Below are 24,942 nucleotides of genomic sequence, written 5' to 3'. Positions count from 1 at the left end.
GTAGCGTGCACGCAGCACGTACACAGAGAGGACGTGCCGCGCACACGTCCCCTCAGTGTACTGTGCGCGCAGCACGTACACTGAGGGAAGTGCGCGTTGACACGGCACGCTCCCGGCGGACGCATGACGACATGCGAGCCGGCGTGGCACACCCACGACGCGACGGCAACTATGAGCGAGCCGCCGCGACGCGGCACTCGCAGTTTTATGAGTGAGCTGCCACGACTCGTTCACGGGGCTCGACTACCCCAGCATCTGCCAGTGTGGCACACCTGTGGCGCTCGCGGGTGTAGCACACTCAGATGCCGTTTTTTTTTTATTGCGCCGACGCCATTTGTGTGCGCCGGTCGCGATGACGTCACTCACATTTATTATTGGTTAACTGTGCTTTTTTCCCGCCCTTGTGCTTATTTAAACCTAGTGTCCCATTACTGCAGTGCCCGTTCAAAGAGTCACTTGGGTGTATCTCTGGGTTATTGCTCTTTTGTTCGTTCCTGATTGATCTACGTGTACCTGACCTTGGCTTTGTTTCCTGACTTCGATTCTGTGCTGCATGCCCCGACCTTGGCTTGTGTACCGACTTTGCTCCTGTGCTGCCTGCCCCGACCGTGGAATATCCTGATTACGTTCTCTCTGCCTATACCCTTTATGCTGTGCTACGCTACCGTCTCTGCATAGTGGGTGCATCATACGTGTTGTCCTTGGTCCCGCATAACACAAGGTATGCACATTTGAGTCCAGGCTTGCCACACTGCCTCCCACATATGACACATACCCCCAGATATGCCACACTGCCTCCCACATATGCCACTCCACTCTACCCCCAGATATGCCACTCCGTCTTCCCCAGATATGCCACTGTGCCCCCTGATATGCCTTATACCCCCTGATACACCACTCCGTCTTCCCCTGATATGCCACACTGCCCTCCCCACATATGCCTTATATACCCTATATGCCTTATACCCCCCAGATATGCCACTCCGTCCTCCCCAGATATGCCTTATACCCTCCAGATATCTCATAGTCCCCTCATAGAGTCACAGACCCGTTCACAGCACACTGACACCATACTTTTATAAAAGTACTGGGTTAATCTTCACTGCCCCCATGATTTAGATTCCCCTTAGTTTGCCCCCCTTTACCTCTAACTGCTCCTTAAGTTAAGTTTATTAAATTAATTAAATTAATCCTCAGTCCTCATCATTAAATTAACCTTAAAGACCCCAGTAACCACAACTGCCCCTAAATTAACCCTAAACACCCCATTAAACACAACTGCCCCTAAATTAACCCTAAACATCCCATTAACAACAAATGCCCCTAAATTAACCATAAACACCCCATTAACCATAACTGCCCCTAAATTAACTCCCACCTACCCTAACTTTCAGCAGCCCAAATATAAATTTTATACTTAGATGAGTGTCTTAGCCATGTGGGACTGGGAGAAAGGAAGGGGCGGGGCCAGTTGTCAGTTACTGCAGGGAGGGACTGTAAGTAGTAACTGCTGTGAGTCACTGAAATGGATTATATAATGAGGGGTATTTTTCAGAAAAAACCCTCATTTTATAATCGATAAAAACCGATTCAACTAATCAATAATGAAATTCATTGGCAACGATTTTCATTATCGATTATTATCGATTTTATCGATTAGTTGTTGCAGCCCTATGTGTGAGTGATACTAAGGGCTAGGCCTGGGACATCTCTCTGTGACACTGGAGGGGCAGAACATCTCACCAGGGGATAAAATTTACTTTTGAAGCCAAAATGATATGATTGTAAAAACAGAGAACTTAATGTGGATTTGAGCTTCTTAGCACACTATCAAAACTTCCTATAACCTTCCTATAACCTGTGCCTTATCTGTGCAGTATATGCCACTATTTACTATTTACGACCCTCTTAGTTTTTTGTCTGCAAATTCTCTACCGTGTTGTTTTAACCCCCGTTTTAACCCTGTATCAGAACATGTACTGGTCAGTTTTAAACTGTGTTTTTCACTTGCTTGGTCAGAAATGCTTTTGACTTGATAAAGAGAGGACTCCCGAAAGCTCGTCTTTTATTTTAAATACTGTTAGTCCAATAAAAAAGGTATTACAAGATTCTGCAACATTCTGTTTTTTGCATGGAAAACCAGTGAACCTCTCCAAGAACTATCTCTGAGATTGTCTCTTAGAATCTCTCCTGGAACTTTCTATGGATTTGGAACATCACTGAAAATCCTCAAATTCAACAAGGACATTGAGGTTCCCACAGATGACCTAAATTGGTTCAATTATGTTGTTCTGTGTTTCTCCTTGTTTTATTTTTACAAACTGTATTATATACTGTGTGTCTAAATTGTTAGCACCTTTGTTCATATTTTTGTACATAAGCACTGTGACAATCGTCAGATTAAACTAAATATTAATCCAGTTTCTGTCTTCTGAGAAAGCTGGAATAAACCACATTACTTAATTGTTTTACTTAAATTGAGTTTCATACATTTTTGATGGGTTCAGTGTGGTTCAGTGTGGTATCGGGCGTTAGCTTAAAACATAACTTGGTGGTGGCAGCGTATTACCAGTCTGGTGTGGGTTTTTGTGGTATGATTCAAGGGTTAAATGTGTGACCAAAGGGTTGGTATCATTAACCCTTAAACACCCACAACCTATGTGTCCAGTTATCCGATAGCTAGCTGTGACACAGGGTATTATACACGGAACAAGTGTGGTATAAATTTCTGCAACCAGGAACAGTGCTACAAAACAATATATCAGATATACGTATAGTATGGAAATACAGGCATTTAGGGATTCAAAGTTCGTAAATGTGGAAATGGCAATAACTGTAATGGATTTGATTCTTCCTGATTTATAAGTATTTCCTAATTCTATAGAGGTCCAAGAAGGAAGGGATCAATTAATGTTAACATGTAGTACTGAGTCAGCGTTACCTCCTGAGTCTTTAATGAAATAGACGAAGGATGATTCCAAGTATGATACAAAGAGGTTTAGTAGGTAGAGTGGTTGGTCTGAGAAGAGATTTACATATCATCCAGACCAGCCTATTGGAATTATCAGTGTTGTTTAAGATTGAAAATTTTTGAAACAAATTGTGTAGATGTAAATGTTACTGTTATCTCACCAACAATATCTGTGTGTGAAAACAAAATCTTTAAAGAATCAAGTCCATTTCAGGTAAACTATCTCCATTCCAAACCTCTCCTTCTAGATGGAAAATTTATAACAATGATTTGGAATTTTATTATATATATAGTTACATAGTTACATAGTTCATAAGGCTGAAAAAGACCTAAGTCCATCAAGTTCAACCCTTCTACCTAACCTTCCTATTCTTGATCCAAAAGAAGGCAACAAAAAACCCTAATTAAGCTACTTCGAATTCTGCCATCAGGGGAAAAAAATCCTTCTTGACTCCAAGAGGCAATCGGATTTCTCCTTGGATCAAAAAGCTCTAAAATATTAATGTTATTCTATTTATAGCCCTGTATGTCATTCCTTTCTAAAAGAAATATCCAGACCCCTTTTGAAGGCATCTAATGTATTTGATAACACCACCTCCCGTGGCAGTGAATGCCCTCACTGTAAAGAATCCCTTCCTTTGTCGTCTATGAAATCTCTGTTCTTCCAGTCTCAGAGGGTGACCTCTTGTTCATTGTACATTTCTGTTAATGAACAGGTCTCTGAAGAGCTCGTTATATAGGCCCCGCATATATTTATATAATGTTATCATATCCCCTATCAGAGTGGAAAATTTCATCTAGATTTCCACAATGCAAAAAATATGTATTAAATATGGAAAGAGGTTTTGAATGGTTTGGTAGAAATAATACAACTTTGAATAGGAAAAAGGGAGATGTAATACAATGAATTTTAACTGGTGTAAATACAGTAGAAAGTGTACCTAATACTATGCCTCACCAAGCTGAAACTATATATCTTTCATGTTTTCATAACCAGAGCTCATTTTTAGGTACAATTCAAAGTGTAAAAACATCTACAGTGGGGCAAAAAAGTATTTAGTCAGCCACCAATTGTGCAAGTTCTCCTACTTACAAAGATGAGAGAGGTCTGTAATTTTCACCATAGGTACACTTCATCTATGAGAGACAAAATGAGGCAACAAGGTCCATAAATCACATTGTCTGATTTTTAAAGAATTTATTTGCAAATTATGGTGGAAAATAAGTATTTGGTCAATAACAAAAGTTCATATCAATACTTTGTTATATACCCTTTGTTGGCAATGACAGAGGTCAAAAGATTTTTGCTCACCGTTCGTGTGATCCTTTTAACACCACGGGGTAAGATCTTGTGTGGAGCACCAGATCGAGGGAGATTATCAGTGGTCCTGTATGTCTTCCATTTTCAAATAATTGCTCCCACAGTTGATTTCTTCACACCAAGCTGCTTGCCTATTGCAGATTCAGTCTTCCCAGCCTGGTGCAGGTCTACAATTTTGTTTCTGGTGTCCTTCGACAGCTCTTTGGTCTTGGCCATAGTTGGGTTTGGAGTGTGACTGTTTGAGGTTGTGGACAGGTGTCTTTTATACTGATAACAAGTTCAAACAGGTGCCATTAATACAGGTAACGAGTGGAGGACAGATGAGACTCTTAAAGAAGATGTTACAGGTCTGTGAGAGTGTCACGCTCTTCCCAGGCTGCGGAGCTGCATGTCTTTTGTTTCCCTGTCTTGCTGTGGTCCATTTCTGGATTTCTGTATGTTCTGTCCTGAACCTCTGATTCCTTGATTTCAGTCTTGCTCTTTGCTTCAGCTCTGTTTCCTTTATAAGGTGTGCCCCACCTGTGTGTTCTGTTTGTCTCAGTCTGCAGTCTACAGGCATGTCTCTCTGATATGTGTATAGATTCAATGTTCAGTTCATTTCGTACCTCTGTAAGCAGGCTTTAGCATTAGGACCCACCGTCATTGGAGTACTTTGCCGTAGTGGTGGGCTAAGCATACTATGGCCATAAGATGTGACGGAATCTCCAATAGTTATCATACAGTCCTAGGCTAGTTCCTGTATTTATGTGTGTCAGTCTGTGATGTGGCCTGTGGGGTGTCCTGTCGTGTATCCCCGGTAGAGGGGTGTTCTGTCCTGTTCATGTCGGATCCTGAGTATTCCTTGTCTTGTTCCCTGTTGTGCCTTGTATTATGTATTTCTTGTCTGGTTATGTTTCTAGCTTGGTCTCCCTGTCCCTTGCTTATGTTACTATTACTTTGCTTAGCTTCCCTACTTCCCTACTTCCAGCCTGCACCATCCTGCACATGATTCCAGTGCTATGTCTCATGCCTGCTCCAGGGTGCCTGCAGGATATATCTCCAAGTTCTGTACTGTCATCATCTGCTGCTATGTCAGGGCACTGGTATGTGGCTGCACAACCCTAGAGGCCCACCGTGAGCGTGCTGTCGCCCTTCACCAGGTCCTGTCCAACTCCGCTACTGCACCGTAACTCCTGCACACAATCTTTGGGCGCTCTGGGTTTTTACAGTCATCTGTATGGACCCAGTTCCTGACAGAAAGCCAGATATCTTGCTTGTTTGTAGGTGACCAAATACTTATTTTACCGAGGAATTTACCAATGAATTCATTAGAAATCCTACAATGTGATTTCCTGTATTCTTTCCCCCCATTCTGTCTCTCATAGTTGAAGTGTACCTATGGTGAAAATTACAGGCCTCTCTCATCTTTTTACGTGGAAGAACTTGCACAATTGGTGGCTGACTAAATACTTTTTTGCCCCACAGTAATGATTGTCACGACCGCTTACACAACGGCGCACACCGCAGTTCTGCCCAGAAGCCAACCACCAAAGGAAACCCTTAGTGGCAGGTAGCTGGGACTTAGATGATCTCAACGGTGAGGAGGCCAGGTGCAAGCGGATAAATATAGGAATGAGTTGGATGTAAGGAGTAGGAACAGCAAATGCAGAAGCCAGGAGCCAGTACAGCAATGCCAGGGAAATAACGGACAGGATGGTCAGGGAAGCCGGGTCAAAACACGAAAGCGAGTAGTCCTACAAGACGGGTCAGTAATGGAGCGGGTCAGACAAGCCAAGACTCGAAACCATGAGACACAGGACACGGTACAGATTCACTAGGCTAAGGATGGTCAAGCAGGCAAAGGGTCAAAAATCCGGAGATACTTAGAGAACAAGATGACAGGAATCAACAGCAACGAAGACCACAACAGGGTACCAGACAAAGCATATCCGGGGTTTTTAAATCCGGTGCCAAATCACAGGCTCCACCCCCCAGCCCGTGTCACAGTAGCTCTGGAAGATCTCCCAGAACCACGCCTCCGAAGCAGACCGACCAGACCCCCTTCCATACTACCAGGAGGAATGCCACCAGATCGAGCGCGGGTAAGTACAGAATACTGTGAGTCACTGCTTTGTCGGGCAATATGATGCCCGTCGGAAGAAAGACTCCCGACTTCCGTCCTCGATGCCGTTGGCCGGACTCCTGACCACCCGCATCCAAAGGGTTAATGGGTACCCTCGTTAACCGGCACGCACAAGCAGAATTCTGCAGGTGCGGGTGCGGTACCGAAGGGGTGACTGGGGAACCTGGCAACCGCCGCATGCGAGCAGTCCTCTGCTTGCGCGCGAGCGGCACCGAAGGGGTGATTGTGGTATTCGGAAACCACTGCACGCTCGAGCAGTCTTCTGCAAGCATGCGTGCGGCACCGAAGGGCTGACTGTGACAATGATCTTGTTACACCTATAGAGAAAGGTAGAGTATGTGTACAGGTAATGTCTAATGGGGAATCAGTAAAACCTATGTTTCCGTAGTGTACTGTGATCATGCACCCACACAGGGCACCAAACAGCACGGTCCTCTAGGGTATTAAAGCCACAGTCTCAGTGAGGTAATCAACCACAATTTATTTGTAAACCACGTATGCATATATTAACAGGATTATACAGAACACGAATTCCCTATAAACAAAAGCCTAGCTCATCTGAGCACATACTAACATAGAAGTCCCTCACTAATCAGGGTCTAAACTAAACAGAACGTAATCTCACCAACCTTTTTGATGGTTTCTTTTGTACATAGCAAGCCCTGCTGCTTCCAAACAAAACTCTCTCTTTCCCTCTGTCCAACAGGTGAGGTTGTATTGCAGCTAATTACTTGCAGCTGACCAGTGCATTGGAGTCAGCCTAAACTCCTGACCTGGATCCTGTGTCAGTCCAGGTGTATGTAAACTGCGGGGTGGAGTGCCAGCCCGCCCTACTCTCCGTATGCTCCACCCCAGGGGCCGATATAGAAACATATTACTGTATTTGCTCGATTATAGGACGAGGTTTTTTCCAGAGCAAATGCTCTGAAAAATAGCCCTCGTCTTATAATTGGGGTCATTTTATAATCCTATGAGACTAAGATTCAGATCCCCCGCAGCGATGCAGGGTACCTGGATTGTCCCCCCACTTACCGGTACTTAGTCCGGGCAGCGTGTAGAGCTCTACACAATTCGCGTTGACAACTTCCGCTGCAGCGAGCAAATACGGTATAATCTGGCACAACACATACTCCCCCTGGGGCTATATATCATACAAAACCCTGCAAAATCGAGGGAAAATGTATACGCCATCCCCAACAACACCCTGCACCCTGTTACAGTACTCATACAGAAATATTATTGAAAAGGTTTATACTGTATTGAAGGCAATCCAACAGCAATCAATATATATGGAACGTTAATATTTCTCAAATTAGTTTTTACAGTTTAATCTGTCACAGGTGATTGAATTATATGTATTATTTTTTTAATTATATGTATTATGTTTATTATTTAGAATAAGAAAAGTGTATTCAGGGGACCAAGAAAAGATAAAGCAGGGAGAGATTGTTTTAAGGGAAACTTTAAGATGTAAGATGCATCAGTCTTCCAGAGATCCTTTTTTATAATATTCTTATTGTGTAAATATCTTCCTGTACTCACTGAATGTGATACGACTGTGATACGAACGTTGTGTGAACATATTTTATTTATTGTACATATTTTTTTTATTGTGCATAACCATAAACAGGGGGGAGTGTAAGAAATCATTTTTATACACTCATTAGGCCTGAATGCAATTTGAGTGCCAGGAACATATGTTGGTGCTCCAATAGGATTCCTTAACGTATACCCTAACTGAATGTAAAGGGGTATAAATAACCATGGTTACAAGTGCAAGATCTCTTTCTCCGCTCTTTTACCTTCATCTCACCAAGAATACTGAGCGCACTGTTCCATCAACCAGTACTGTATGTATATTACTTTGTTATTGAATAAACCTGCTTAAGAAGACTTTGAAGCTGTGGTCTTGATTGCTGTTTGGTACGTGGAGAAGTTTAAATATTCAAGACAAAGAATAATCTAACACCCACATTGAAGTGTTGTGCCACAAAAAGGGGAAAAGTCCTTCTTGACTCCAAAATGTAATTGGATTTCCCATTGCAACAGCAAGCTTTGTTTAAAATTCATCCAGTCCAAAATTAAAGGCATCTATTGAATTTGATAGCACAGCCTCTGTTCCTCTGTTCTACAGTCCTATTAATGAACAGGTCAATAAAGAGTGGCTTGTATTGTCCTTGTACAGTATGTATAATTATATCATATCCTTTTCTCTAGTGTAAACAAATTTATTTTTTCTAGCCTTTCTTCATAACTAAGGTTACATAGTTACATAGGCCATCAAATTAAGCCTTTCCCATATCTGTTTATTTCTTGCTGTTGATCCAAAAGAAGGCAAAAAACCCAGTTATGGCTCTTTCCAATTTTGCACTAGGCGAAAAAATCTTTCTTGGCCCCAGAATGGCAGTCAGATCTCTCCTTGGATCAAAAAGCTGTTTCCCCATAATTAATAAATTATATCCCTAAATATTATGTTTTTACAAGTATACATCCAATTGTTGTTTACATTTCTCTACAGACTCTGATAAAACTACCTCTGCAGGCAAAGAATTCCATATCCTTATTGTCTTAACTGTAAAAAAACTTTCCTTTGCCTTAGACTAAATCTCCTTTCTTCCAGTCTAAAGGCGTGACCTCGTGTCCTATGCATAGTCCTGTTTATGAATAGATTTCCACACAATGGTTTGTATTGGCCCCAAATATATTTATATAATGCTATCATATCCCCCCACCGTTTTTCTAAACTAAACAGATTTAAATTAATTAACCTTTCTTCATAACTAAAGTGTTCCATTCCTTTTATTAATTTTGTAGCCCGCCTCTGCACTTTTTCCAGTGCTATAATATCCTTCTTTAGAATAGGTGCCCAAAATTGCACAGCATATTTAAGGTGTTGTCTTACTATTGATTTATAAAGGGGCAAAATTATATTCTTATCCTGCGTAAAGGTAAAAATCTCTAATGAGACAGAGAGGGGTATTCTCTAAACCCCTACACATGTATTAGCCCTTAATAGCAAGGGCAGGCTGGGTCGGGGGGCAGGCAGGTGGGGGACAGATGGGCTGGGACACGCCGGCACTCCTCCAGAGACGGACAGTAATCCGCTTCTAGAGGAGCCGGCTCAGTTGGGGAGATCAAGGATCACCCTCTAACCGGCTTAAAATCAATCAAGGGAGCGGGAGGTCTGTTAATAAGACCTGCTCCCTTGCGATGCGCGCGGCAACTGTTGCTGTGAGTTGGGATTTGTGGTCCTATCCCGGCGCACAACACTGAAGCAACGCCCACCACCTTCACTGCACCAGGACAGGACACAGAACAAGAGCCAAGAGGAAGAACGAAAACATTCAGTGAGAGTGGATTAGTAAGTGTGTGAGAGTGATGGGTGTTATGCTGTAGTTTATGCTGAATGTTTGTGAATGAGTGTGTGAAAGCATGGATGTGGGGGGGGTGGCATGGCATAGGGAGGCTGTAATTACATTCCTATCATGCCCAGGTTGCAGCATGTACTGGCTTCCTGGGCATGATGGGAGTGTGATTGTAGCAATTATATTTTTTTTATCCAATTTTGGTGTGTTAACCACACTTTTATTAAAAGTAAGTAAATTGGACAGAACAATTTAATAACAGAATATATATAAATGATTGCTAACAGCAATCACACTCATATCATGCTAAGTCAGCCAGTACATGCTAGAACCTGGGCATAATAGGATTGTGATTGCTGTTAACAATTATATGTATATTGACCGTATTTGCTCGATTATAAGACGATCCCCCAAAATACGAATAGTAATTTAGGAAAAAAAGAAAAAGCCTGAATATGAGACGACCGGTAAATGTTAATTTATGTAAAAAAAAAATTTTAATAGCTATGATTGAGAAAAATTCTGACTCCCGGTATGCTGTCCAGGCAGCAGGTGGACGTCTACGCGATTCGCGTAGGCAACTCCCGCTGCAGCCGGAAGGAGGTGTGGTTAGCAGCGGGGGTTGTCTGCGTCCATCGCGCATACACCCCGGACTGTCAGAGAGAATTCCCCGCACCGGCGCGCGGAACTCTGATCTCTGACAGCCGGGGAAGGTCTGCGCGATGAACGCAGACAACTCCCGCTGCTAACCGCACCTCCTTCCGGCTGCAGCGGAATTTGTCTACGCGAATCGCGTAGACGTCTACACCTGGCCCGGCTACACACCAGGGACTCAGAAGCAGCGGTAAGTGGTGGTGGTGGTGGGGGGAGTCAGGAGGATCCAGGTCCCCTGCAGCGCTGCGGGGGATCTGGATCATAGTCAGACCTATTTGAGGTCTGATTATAAGACGAGGGGTATTTTTCAGAGCATTTGCTCTGGAAAAAACATTGTCTTATAATCGAGCAAATACGATATATATATATATATATATATATATATTGTTATTGATTTTTTTTGTCTAATTTTGGTGTGTTGCTTTTAATGAAGTATTTTAAAGTGTTTTTTTTGTTTTTGTTTTTCTCAGTTTCGGCCAAGCTGTCAGGATCCACTCTCTGCTGCCTGAACCATGGCTAAATTATACTTCAGGCTAATACATCTGCTTCCACTAATGGCCACCCTCCTTCCTCTGGAGTGATCTGAACCTGATTATCAGGTACAGCTGTGCCTCATGAACTGAGTGAAGCCCTGCATTTAAAAGACCTGCCCTGCCCTGTCAGGGCCTTGGCATTGAAGTTGTAGGGCTGCCTTTGCTCTGAGCCGCTTCCTGTACCTGAGCTTGTGCCTGAACCCGTGCCTGTGCCTGAACCCATGCCTGTGCCTGAACCCGTGCCTGTGCCTGTGCCTGAACCCGTGCCTGTGCCTGTGCCTGAACCCGTGCCTGTGCCTGAACCCGTGCCTGTGCCTGAACCCGTGCCTGTGCCTGAACCCGTGCCTGTGCCTGAACCCGTGCCTGAGCCTGAACCCGTGCCTGAGCCTGAACCCGTGCCTGAGCCTGAACCCGTGCCTGAGCCTGAACCCGTGCCTGAGCCTGTTCCGGTACTCGTGCATGCTCCAGTACCCAAGCATAAGCCTGTACCCATGCATGAACCTGTACACGTGCCTGGCCCGGTAGTACTCCGTTCCCGTCCACCCTGCCAGTGGGCCTCTGTTCCCGTCCGCCCTGCCAGTGGGCCTCTGTTCCTGTCCGCCCTGCCAGTGGGCCTCGCCTGTGCCTGGACTTGTACCTAAACCTGCCTGTGGGCTTACCTGCCAGTGGGCCCGCACTTGAGCCTGTACCTGCACCCGAGCCTGTACCTGTACCTGCACCCGAGCCTGTACCTGTACCTGCACCCGAGCCTGTACCTGTACCTGCACCCGAGCCTGTACCTGTACCTGCACCCGAGCCTGTACCTGTACCTGCACCCGAGCCTGTACCAGTAACTGCACCCGAGCCTGTACCTGTACCTGCATCCGAGCCTGTACCTGTACCTGCATCCGAGCCTGTACCTGCACCCGAGCCTGTACCTGCCTCAGCTCCGTCTCTCTGCCTCAGCTCCCGAGCCTGTACCTGCCTCAGCTCCCGTCTCTCTGCCTCAGCTCCCGAGCCTGTCCCTGCCTTAGCTCCCGTCTCTCTGCCTCAGCTCCCGAGCCTGTACCTGCCTCAGCTCCCGTCTCTCTGCCTTTCCAGTCCTGCTACTCTCTGTACCTATCTATCTGTCACCATGCATAAAGGGGTACAGACAGAGTTCCCCGTATCCCCTGCACATGGACTCCTACCCGACCTGCTCGCCCTGGTCCCGACACAAGCGAATGCTGAATTTTCAGTTTCAGTCCAGAATTTTCATTTTGGTGCATCCTTACTTATATACTAAGCCATTCACTGAAGTGGTAGGCCTACACCACATCAATATAGTGATAGGGGTTGTGCTGCAGTATTGTCAGTGTCTGGCTCGATGTATAGTGATAGGAATTACGCTGTACCACCGTCAATGTGTGCCTCAGTATACAATAATAGGTGTTATGCTGTACCACTGTCAGTGCGTGCCTCAGTATAAAATGATAACAGTTATGCTGTACCACCATCATTGTGTGCCTCAGTATATATGATAGGTATTTTGCTATACCACTGTCAGTGTGTGCCTCGGTATATAATGATAACAGTTATCCTGTACCACCATCATTGTTTGCCTCACCATATAATGATAAGTTATACTGTACCACTGTCAATGTTTGCGTCAGTATATCATGATAGGTGTTATGCTGTATCACAGTCAATGTTTGCCTCAGTATATCATGATAGGTGTTATGCTGTACCACAGTCAATGTGTGCCTCGGTATATGGTGATAGGTGTTATGCTGTACCACCGTCAATGTCTGCAATCAAACTCCCATGACTCTTGGGCAGCAACGGCTATAGTATTCATCAGCCCAAAATACATAGAACAAACACAAAAAAATAGTTACCTGTGCACTATCCCAAATCCCTGCAGCCCAAGAGTGATGGTAGTTCGAGCGCAGGGCTTTCTTCTGTGTGTTTGACATTGCACATTGTTTCCTAGTTTGTAGTCTATAACAATTCCCAAATCATTTGTTGTTATCCCTAATTCACTACAATTTAGGGTGTAAGTTGCTTGTGCATTCCTTACCCCGAAGTGCATAACTTTGCATTTATCTACATAAAATTTCATCTGCCATTTGTGTGCCCAGTCCCCCAGTCTATCTGAATCCCTCTGCAGCAAAGTAGTATCCTGCTCACATTGTATTTCTTTACAGAGTTTAGTGTCATCTGCAAACACAGAAACATGACTTTCAACGCCTAATGCAAGATCATTTATAAATATGTTGAATAAAATTGGTCCCAGCACAGAACCCTGAGAAACATCACTTACCACTTAAGGTGTTCCATTCTGCTTATTAACTTTTGTAGCCTTTATCTCAGTGGTGTCTCCAGCTTTCATATTTGGGGGGGGGGGCACATACGCTAGACATGCATTTTTAACTACATAATATGTACTTATCTCTTTGAAGTAAAGACCTTGATTGAAATATGATTTTGAAATAACAGCTGAACTGGCAGTTATTTTTTATTCTTTAATATTAAACCCTACCGCCGATATAAATATTAGACCCTGCTTCCCATATATATTAATATTATACCCTGCTGCCGATATATATAAATACCGTATTGGCTCGGATATAGGCCGCCCCCGTATATAGGCCGCACCCTAAAAGTTTGGTGCTTTTTTAAAGAAAAAGTTTTTTTTCTTTAAAAAAGCACCAAAAAAAACATGCTGCCACTGTCCTCCCCCCGAGATATGCTGCCACTGTCCTCCCTCCCCGAGATATGCTACCACTGTCCTCCCCCCCGAGATATGCTACCACTGTCCTCCCCCCCGAGATATGCTGCCACTGTCCTCCCTCCCCGAGATACGCTGCCACTGTCCTCCCTCCCCGCGATACGCTGCCGCTGTCCTCCCTCCCCGCGATCCGCTGCCCTCCCTCCCCGAGATCCGCTGCCCTCCCTCCCCGAGATCCGCTGCCCTCCCTCCCCGAGATCCGCTGCCCTCCCTCCCCGCGATACGCTGCCCTCCCTCCCCGCGATACGCTGCCGCTGTCCTCCCTCCCCGCGATACGCTGCCGCTGTCCTCCTCTGCCCCCCCTCCTCGACTTACCGGAGCAGACTCCCGGGTGTCTTCAGGGCCGGCGAGGGACATCTACGCAATACGCGTATGCAACTTCCGGTACCGTTACCGGAAGTTGCATTTGCGTATTGCGTAAATGTCTCCCGCCGGCCCCGCAAGACACCCGGGAGTCTGCTCCGGTAAGTCGGGGGTGGGCAGAGGTAAAACGCTTAGATAACCTCCCGTGCCGGCACCCCCCCCCCCCGTGGGAAGTGCTGGCAGGGGAGGCTGTCTGAGCGTATCGGGGAGAAGGATGCAGGTCCCCTGCACCGCTGCGGGGGATCTGTATCTTAACCCCGCTGCCTGCCCGGCGCCCAGGACTGCATGTCCCGGGCGTCGGGCGCTAGACCCCGAATATAGGCCGCACCCCCACTTTAAAAACTTAAAGTGGGGGAAAAAAGTGCGGCCTATATTCGAGCCAATACGGTATTAGCCCCTGTAGCCAATATATATAAATATTAGACCCTGCTGCTGATATATATTTATATTAGACCCTGCTGCCAATATGAATATAAATATTATACCCTTCTGCCAATATATATAAATATTACCCCTGCTGCCAATATATATCTAAATATTAGACCCCGTTGCCAACATATTTTATAGTGAAAAAACTGGACCCTACCCAAGCATTTCCTTGGGCCCCGCTCCATGCTCCATAGCATGCAATCATCCACTCCGCTACCACACCAAAAAAGAAATATTTGCCACACTGACTGCAGATTAGGGGAAGACTGTGAGAGTCAGTACAGTCTTCCCTCCTTCTGACTGCACCGTGACATTGAGAGGTCCTCCCCAGAGTCCTCTCATTCATTAAGCCATAGCTCTCTTTTACTTACTCCTTGTAGTTCTGGTATAGATCAAATAAACAACACATGGAAACAATACGTGCAACTGAATAAGACATAAAAACCCTGTATTTGTAGGTATACATAAATAATGTATGGAAACATAGCATTGCAGGTATAGATCAACTGGAAATCACATGTAAACTCAGCACTGAAGGTATCGATCAAATAAACAACACATGGAAACAGCACTACTGGTATTGATCAACTGAATAAGACATACAAATACTGTATTTGCAGGTATACATTATGTGGTAAAGTGTATGGGAAAGTGGTGGGTGGGGTATATATCTCACCTGGTTTCCTCAGCCAGGCATGGTAGCAAACCCAGGAGCCCTCAGGTGAGGCTTCCTATGCTCATTACTGAGGAGAAAGCCTTAAAAGAGATGGCTGTTGGGTTTGCAGGGTGGAGGAGGGACTGAGGCAGGGAGCAGCTACAGCCAGCGCTGCAGCCCACCAGGTATGAAGCTTTACCCATGGACAACTTGTTACTTTGCTTTGTGCCAGACCTTAGGCTTGTAGAGAGGTATCCGAATGTTTAGTTAGAGCCGGACAGCCTTAGAGTTTGTTTTATTTTCAAGGTGCTCTGTGCCTACATCATCTAAATAAACACGCTTGACTTTTGAAACCTGTGTGGATACTGTCATTGCCGCCCCATGTGTGAGCTGTCCCCAACAAAAAATAATGTATGGACACATAGCATAGCAGTTACATATCAACAGAATAACATAAAAACCCAGCTGTGCAGGTATAGATCAATTGGTTCTGGTATAGATCAAATAAACAACACATGGAAACAATACGTGCAACTGAATAAGACATAAAAACCCTGTATTTGTAGGTATACATAAATAATGTATGGAAACATAGCATTGCAGGTATAGATCAACTGGAAATCACATGTAAACTCAGCACTGAAGGTATCGATCAAATAAACAACACATGGAAACAGCACTACTGGTATTGATCAACTGAATAAGACATACAAATACTGTATTTGCAGGTATACATTATGTGGTAAAGTGTATGGGAAAGTGGTGGGTGGGGTATATATCTCACCTGGTTTCCTCAGCCAGGCATGGTAGCAAACCCAGGAGCCCTCAGGTGAGGCTTCCTATGCTCATTACTGAGGAGAAAGCCTTAAAAGAGATGGCTGTTGGGTTTGCAGGGTGGAGGAGGGACTGAGGCAGGGAGCAGCTACAGCCAGCGCTGCAGCCCACCAGGTATGAAGCTTTACCCATGGACAACTTGTTACTTTGCTTTGTGCCAGACCTTAGGCTTGTAGAGAGGTATCCGAATGTTTAGTTAGAGCCGGACAGCCTTAGAGTTTGTTTTATTTTCAAGGTGCTCTGTGCCTACATCATCTAAATAAACACGCTTGACTTTTGAAACCTGTGTGGATACTGTCATTGCCGCCCCATGTGTGAGCTGTCCCCAACAAAAAATAATGTATGGACACATAGCATAGCAGTTACATATCGCGTAGACGTCTACACCTGGCCCGGCTACACACCAGGGACTCAGAAGCACCGGTAAGTGGTGGTGGTGGTGGGGGGAGTCAGGAGGATCCAGGTCCCCTGCAGCGCTGCGGGGGATCTGGATCATAGTCAGACCTATTTGAGGTCTGATTATAAGACGAGGGGTATTTTTCAGAGCATTTGCTCTGGAAAAAACATTGTCTTATAATCGAGCAAATACGATATATATATATATATATATATATATTGTTATTGATTTTTTTTGTCTAATTTTGGTGTGTTGCTTTTAATGAAGTATTTTAAAGTGTTTTTTTTGTTTTTGTTTTTCTCAGTTTCGGCCAAGCTGTCAGGATCCACTCTCTGCTGCCTGAACCATGGCTAAATTATACTTCAGGCTAATACATCTGCTTCCACTAATGGCCACCCTCCTTCCTCTGGAGTGATCTGAACCTGATTATCAGGTACAGCTGTGCCTCATGAACTGAGTGAAGCCCTGCATTTAAAAGACCTGCCCTGCCCTGTCAGGGCCTTGGCATTGAAGTTGTAGGGCTGCCTTTGCTCTGAGCCGCTTCCTGTACCTGAGCTTGTGCCTGAACCCGTGCCTGTGCCTGAACCCATGCCTGTGCCTGAACCCGTGCCTGTGCCTGTGCCTGAACCCGTGCCTGTGCCTGTGCCTGAACTCGTGCCTGTGCCTGAACCCGTGCCTGAGCCTGAACCCGTGCCTGAGCCTGAACCCGTGCCTGAGCCTGAACCCGTGCCTGAGCCTGAACCCGTGCCTGAGCCTGTTCCGGTACTCGTGCATGCTCCAGTACCCAAGCATAAGCCTGTACCCATGCATGAACCTGTACACGTGCCTGGCCCGGTAGTACTCCGTTCCCGTCCGCCCTGCCAGTGGGCCTCCATTCCCGTCCGCCCTGCCAGTGGGCCTCTGTTCCTGTCCGCCCTGCCAGTGGGCCTCGCCTGTGCCTGGACCTGTACCTAAACCTGCCTGTGGGCTTACCTGCCAGTGGGCCCGCACTTGAGCCTGTACCTGCACCCGAGCCTGTACCTGTACCTGCACCCCAGCCTGTACCTGTACCTGCACCCGAGCCTGTACCTGTACCTGCACCCGAGCCTGTACCTGTACCTGCACCCGAGCCTGTACCTGTACCTGCACCCGAGCCTGTACCAGTAACTGCACCCGAGCCTGTACCAGTAACTGCACCCGAGCCTGTACCTGTACCTGCATCCGAGCCTGTACCTGTACCTGCATCCGAGCCTGTACCTGTACCTGCATCCGAGCCTGTACCTGCACCCGAGCCTGTACCTGCCTCAGCTCCGTCTCTCTGCCTCAGCTCCCGAGCCTGTACCTGCCTCAGCTCCCGTCTCTCTGCCTCAGCTCCCGAGCCTGTCCCTGCCTCAGCTCCCGTCTCTCTGCCTCAGCTCCCGAGCCTGTACCTGCCTCAGCTCCCGTCTCTGCCTTTCCAGTCCTGCTACTCTCTGTACCTATCTATCTGTCACCATGCATAAAGGGGTACAGACAGAGTTCCCCGTATCCCCTGCACATGGACTCCTACCCGACCTGCTCGCCCTGGTCCCGACACAAGCGAATGCTGAATTTTCAGTTTCAGTCCAGAATTTTCATTTTGGTGCATCCTTACTTATATACTAAGCCATTCACTGAAGTGGTAGGCCTACACCACATCAATATAGTGATAGGGGTTGTGCTGCAGTATTGTCAGTGTCTGGCTCGATGTATAGTGATAGGAATTACGCTGTACCACCGTCAATGTGTGCCTCAGTATACAATAATACAGCATAACACCAGTATAGGTGTTATGCTGTACCACTGTCAGTGCGTGCCTCAGTATAAAATGATAACAGTTATGTTGTACCACCATCATTGTGTGCCTCAGTATATATGATAGGTATTTTGCTATACCACTGTCAGTGTGTGCCTCGGTATATAATGATAACAGTTATCCTGTACCACCATCATTGTTTGCCTCACCATATAATGATAAGTTATACCGTACCACTGTCAATGTTTGCGTCAGTATATCATGATAGGTGTTATGCTGTATCACAGTCAATGTTTGCGTCAGTATATCATGATAGGTGTTATGCTGTACCACAGTCAATGTGTGCCTCGGTATATGGTGATAGGTGTTATGCTGTACCACCGTCAATGTCTGCAATCAAACTCCCATGACTCTTGGGCAGCAACGGCTATAGTATTCATCAGCCCAAAATACATAGAACAAACACAAAAAAATAGTTACCTGTGCACTATCCCAAATCCCTGCAGCCCAAGAGTGATGGTAGTTCGAGCGCAGGGCTTTCTTCTGTGTGTTTGACATTGCACATTGTTTCCTAGTTTGTTGTCTATAACAATTCCCAAATCATTTGTTGTTATCCCTAATTCACTACAATTTAGGGTGTAAGTTGCTCGTGCATTCCTTACCCCGAAGTGCATAACTTTGCATTTATCTACATAAAATTTCATCTGCCATTTGTGTGCCCAGTCCCCCAGTCTATCTGAATCCCTCTGCAGCAAAGTAGTATCCTGCTCACATTGTATTTCTTTACAGAGTTTAGTGTCATCTGCAAACACAGAAACATGACTTTCAACGCCTAATGCAAGATCATTTATAAATATGTTGAATAAAATTGGTCCCAGCACAGAACCCTGAGAAACATCACTTACCACTTAAGGTGTTCCATTCTGCTTATTAACTTTTGTAGCCTTTATCTCAGTGGTGTCTCCAGCTTTCATATTTGGGGGGGGGGCACATACGCTAGACATGCATTTTTAACTACATAATATGTACTTATCTCTTTGAAGTAAAGACCTTGATTGAAATATGATTTTGAAATAACAGCTGAACTGGCAGTTATTTTTTATTCTTTAATATTAAACCCTACCGCCGATATAAATATTAGACCCTGCTTCCCATATATATTAATATTATACCCTGCTGCCGATATATATAAATATTAGCCCCTGTAGCCAATATATATAAATATTAGACCCTGCTGCTGATATATATTTATATTAGACCCTGCTGCCAATATGAATATAAATATTATACCCTTCTGCCAATATATATAAGTATTACCCCTGCTGCCAATATATATCTAAATATTAGACCCCGTTGCCAACATATTTTATAGTGAAAAAACTGGACCCTACCCAAGCATTTCCTTGGGCCCCGCTCCATGCTCCATAGCATGCAATCATCCACTCCGCTACCACACCAAAAAAGAAATATTTGCCACACTGACTGCAGATTAGGGGAAGACTGTGAGAGTCAGTACAGTCTTCCCTCCTTCTGACTGCACCGTGACATTGAGAGGTCCTCCCCAGAGTCCTCTCATTCATTAAGCCATAGCTCTCTTTTACTTACTCCTTGTAGTTCTGGTATAGATCAAATAAACAACACATGGAAACAATACGTGCAACTGAATAAGACATAAAAACCCTGTATTTGTAGGTATACATAAATAATGTATGGAAACATAGCATTGCAGGTATAGATCAACTGGAAATCACATGTAAACTCAGCACTGAAGGTATCAATCAAATAAACAACACATGGAAACAGCACTACTGGTATTGATCAACTGAATAAGACATACAAATACTGTATTTGCAGGTATACATTATGTGGTAAAGTGTATGGGAAAGTGGTGGGTGGGGTATATATCTCACCTGGTTTCCTCAGCCAGGCATGGTAGCAAACCCAGGAGCCCTCAGGTGAGGCTTCCTATGCTCATTACTGAGGAGAAAGCCTTAAAAGAGATGGCTGTTGGGTTTGCAGGGTGGAGGAGGGACTGAGGCAGGGAGCAGCTACAGCCAGCGCTGCAGCCCACCAGGTATGAAGCTTTACCCATGGACAACTTGTTACTTTGCTTTGTGCCAGACCTTAGGCTTGTAGAGAGGTATCCGAATGTTTAGTTAGAGCCGGACAGCCTTAGAGTTTGTTTTATTTTCAAGGTGCTCTGTGCCTACATCATCTAAATAAACACGCTTGACTTTTGAAACCTGTGTGGATACTGTCATTGCCGCCCCATGTGTGAGCTGTCCCCAACAAAAAATAATGTATGGACACATAGCATAGCAGTTACATATCAACAGAATAACATAAAAACCCAGCTGTGCAGGTATAGATCAATTGGAATTCACATAAAAACTCAGCATAGATAAAACCCCCTAAATTACAGGCATAGATCACAGGTTGTACACCCCAAAGGCCAGCCTTGGCATCTTCATTGCCAACATAGAACCTGACCAGCACCCAAATTACACACACACATAGGATGTGCCATCTTTGTCCCCAAACAGCCCAGCTTACATCTTTGTTACAGTCACTCACTAATTCACTTTCATTCACACAATTCATTCACACAATCATTTATTCTTTCACTCTTTCACACAAATTATTTACACATATTCATTAATGCAGAAAGTCATTAATTCTCTCACTGATTCACACAATTCCTCCTCACATTAATTCATTTATTCTCTCACTCATTCACGCAATGCATCCACACATTAATCCATTCATTCTCTCTCTCATTCTGACTCTTTATTTCAATATTTTGCTACCCTCTTTTCTCACTATCTACCCCCTCTCTCCCCTTTCTCACTATCTACCCACTCTCCCTCCCTATATACCCCTTCTCATTCCCTTATCTCTATCTAACCCCTCCTAACTATCTACCCCCTCTCCCCCAGTCTCACTCCCTTCTCCCTATCTACCCCTCCTCACTATCTACCTTCTCTCCCCTGTCTTACTATCTACCCTCTCTCCCCTTTCTCACTATCTACCCTGTCCCACTTACCTTGTAGAAGTCCTGCGGCGGGAGCGCAAGGCCTCTATCTTGCTGCTCTGCCGCGGTGCTTGCTGCTTTACTGCAGAACACCGGAATATGATGTCATGAAATGCCGCACCATGACCAAGAGGCCTCTCGGAGGAGAGTGAGAGGCGCTGAATGGTTGCTAAAAATATATTCCTGAGCATCCGCTCGGCACCTCTCTCTCCGCCGCGTCACGGCTGCAAAAAAAAACACTGCGTTTCAATTGGGGGGACACATGGGGGGCACAGCATGATGTAGGGGGTCATGGCCCCCTCTGCCCCCCCCTGCTGAAGCCACTGCTTTCTCTGGACTTAAACTATTCAATGTTCTTTTTTAAAAAAGAGGTGCCCAGACTTGCACTTCAAAGTGGATTATTACAATTAACCTATACATAGGAAAAATAACAGTCAATGACTCTTCATACACATCTTACTGGCCCTTGCCCCAGCTAACTGACATTAAACAGTGTTTCTATGTTTATTGCATAACTTTCCATTTGCCAAGATTAAGTCCCATCTGCCAATTGGCTGACCAGTCATCCAATTTGACCAAATCTCCTTTCAGGGGGTAACATCTAGTTCAGACTCACCTTGTGACAGGGCCAGGTTAACTGGAGTTGACCTCTTGTCCCCGGGCAGAGACAGGCACACCTTACCTAACTTTTGGGTCTATTCACCAAGAAGTTGAGTAGTACTTACATACTAACATTTGCAAAACTGCTGAATGTTTACAAGGGAGTTTGCACCTATTAATCAAGGTGGAGTGCCAATCCCCTCTCTTTCACCGCCCCAGGGGGTAATTAAAGTACCTGGGAGTACCTTTATCGACTCTTCTCCCCATCCCATCCTGGGATGGGAGGGTCGGTTATATTTTAAAAGCCATATGGGAGCCACAGTTCAGAGAGGTTGGACTAGAGAACAGAAGCATAGTCAGGCAAACCAAAGGCTCTGAGCCAGAGTCAGATAACATAAGGTAAGTACCAGAGCACAGTAACTGGAGCATAGTGATTATAAATAGCCAGAGCATATTGCTCCTAATTGGATGTAGCTCATTTAAGAACCTTTCTAGCTGCACTTCTGTGCAGGAGCAGCTATTCTGCAGCAGCAGACAGGGAGAGAGGAGGATGATGTAGCTGCATGCTGCTTTTCTTCTGACTAGATTGTCCCGGCAAGTAGTGTTCATGACATAAAGTATTGGTTCATAGGGGGTAGGGACAATTGCGTTATGGTATTTTTCATTAATTAGTGTAGATTTTATTTAAATATTAAGAACTATGTTGCCTGACATAAATATATCAACATTCAAAAGTTTATCATACAGAATACAATAATAATCAAGACATTGTCATGTACATTTGAAGAAGTATCTGTCAAACAGTCTTACCATTCCATGATTTAGCCAAGATGGTATAAAATTATCCAGAAGCTTTGGGTAAACCAGCTCTCTGTCATATAGGTAAAGAACCCAGAACATGGTGACTACAAACTGAAAAAAAGCATAAAACAACATAAGTAGTGTTACTGTGCAAGAACACTTAAGTCAGGATCTGTCAACAGTAAATTAACTCACTTGTATGTCAGAAGTGAAAACCTTCAAGGTAACTGGCAGCTGTAACAATAACCATTTCATGTTTTTTGCCACATCATTCCAGTTCTACTAAATCTATTTTGATGGTTTAAAAATGTCCAGTGGTCAGTCACGTTAAGGGTCACGTAGACTGACCAGATTTGTAATGCCCTTACATGCAAACATAAACTCACTAAACAACTAGTATATTTGCTAATATACATGTTTTTGCAAGTACATATGACTAAAATGTGCAAGATAGGGTATGCAAATCAAATGCATGTTCTGAAAAATGCAATATTTACTATTTAAATAACCCCATAAAATATATTTAAAATGTATATTTAAAAAACCTTTAGGAATGCATGGGCCTTTCATCTCTGCATCCAAGCAGCCTATGCCCCCCATGTTTTTTTAGTTACCATATTTGCTCGATGATAAGACAAGGTTTTTTTCAGAGCAAATGCTCTGAAAAATACCCCTCGGCGATGCCGGATCCTGCTGTCAGTGGGGAGTCCAGCCTGATCTCCCGTGCAGCGGCAGGGATGTGTCCCTGACACTGCACGAAGGGCTGGACGTACCGGTATGTCCATAGGGGTTTCTTAATGGGCGTTTTTTTGACGTCCTGGTACGTCCATAGGGGATTGAAGAGGTTAATGTGCAATGTTGTAAGCGTCCTTAAGGAAGTGGGTCTTGAGGGATTTTTTGAAGGAACAAAGGCAGGGGGAAAGACGTATAGGCTTGGGGAGGCCATTCCAGAGAAAATCTTGTAAGCGCGCATGAGAGCTACAAATCAAAGGAGAGGATAGAAGGAGATCATTGGAGGGACCGGATAGAAGTTTATTTAGAGATGAGTGAGGAGATGTAAGAAGAAGGACCGCTGTGAAGGGCTTTGAAAGTAAAAGTCAGGATTTTGAAAGGAATCCCGAAGTGCACAGACAGCCAGTGACAGAGCGGAGAGGTGTTAGTAAAACGATGGGAAAGGAAGATAAGTCCAGCAGCAGCATTCATGGTAGACTGTAGAGGGGTGACATGGGTAAGAGGGAGATCAGATAAGACAGAGTTACAATAATCAAGGCGGAGGATAATAACTAAGGGCATGGACAAGAGCCTTAGGGCCATTCTGTGTTTGGAAGGGGCGGATGCGGGCAATAAATATTTTTAAAATAGAGATGGCAGGTTTTAGAGACAGACCGAATGTGGGGGGTGAATGATATGTCAGAGTCAAGGGTGGCACCAAGACAGGGAGCAGTAGGAGATGGGGAGATGATAGCACCATTAACATTAAGAGAAACTTATTAGGGAATCTTGGCATTGGAGGGAAAGGGAGATGAGAAGTTTGATATTGGAGAGAAAGACGCAAGGCACTTAGTGACACGATCAGGAGAGGATAGACAGATCTGGGTATCATTAGTATTGAAAGCCAAATAATGAGATTAGTTTGCCAAGTGAGGAAGTGTAAAGAGAGAACAGAAGGGGTCCTAGAACTGAGCCTTGGGGTACCACAACTGAGAGGGGGAGGGGGAGATGGAGTTTTACTGGAGATGGAGACACTGAAGGTAGGATCAGAGAGGTAGGAGGTGAACCAGGAGAGAGCAGTGTCACGTTGACAAAGAGCATGAACATTTTTAAGGAGAAGAGGGCAGTCTACAGTGTCGAAAGCAGCAGAAAGAAGAAGAAGAGAGAGTAAGAGAAGGTGGAAATAGGACTTGTGTGAGCGGAGAGATTGCTGGGAGTGAGGGGAAGTGGGGGAAAGGGAGAAGGAGAAAGTTGAAAAGTGCTTGGGATGAGAGAAGGGGAGAAGAAAGTAGTGATGGAGCAATACAGACATAGTGTGGAGGTGCTGATGGCTGGAGACAGATGGTGATGGAAATGGAATGGTGGTGGAGCAAACACAATAAGCAGTAGGCAGCACTTGATAACAGTTCAGTGGAATATTGATGGCAGGGAGCCTCCAAGTTCCTCTTTATCCTTCCTTGTTGCCCTTCCTTGATGAACCCCTTGGTAAACTCCTATACAGTGGCACTTGGATGGAAAGTGGCACACAGATGGAAGGTGGCTTGTGATTCCATTGTCAGTACTGATATAGGGATGGCTGCTTGTTAGTTATTTATCAATTGATTAATTACCCAGCAATAAAATCAGACATAAGAGGGAGAAGGGAGGATAGCT

The 24,942-nt window shown here is 44.8% G+C and overlaps 1 protein-coding gene across 8 annotated transcripts in view; it reads right to left on the bottom strand.

Moving 5' to 3' along the window:
* The window catches only part of AIG1 (androgen induced 1), a 203,065-nt gene that overhangs the window by 101,523 nt on the left and 76,600 nt on the right, over positions 1-24,942 (bottom strand). For 6 of the 8 annotated variants that reach the window (XR_008351156.1, XR_008351155.1, XM_053460886.1 and 3 more), the window contains one exon: positions 22,588-22,689. The exons of the other annotated variants lie outside the window; for them this stretch is intronic. Coding sequence is in view for 4 of the 6 variants with exons in the window: in XM_053460886.1 (XP_053316861.1) it covers positions 22,588-22,689 (102 nt within the window). In the remaining 2 variants the exon portion in view is untranslated. The remainder of the gene's footprint in view (positions 1-22,587; positions 22,690-24,942) is intronic. 8 annotated transcript variants of the gene reach the window in all.

Source organism: Spea bombifrons, chromosome 3, assembly GCF_027358695.1.
Source record: "Spea bombifrons isolate aSpeBom1 chromosome 3, aSpeBom1.2.pri, whole genome shotgun sequence".
Taxonomy (NCBI): Eukaryota; Metazoa; Chordata; class Amphibia; order Anura; family Pelobatidae; genus Spea; species Spea bombifrons.
The sequence above is the reverse complement of the archived record's forward strand: the minus strand, read 5'-3'. Positions and strand labels throughout refer to the sequence as shown.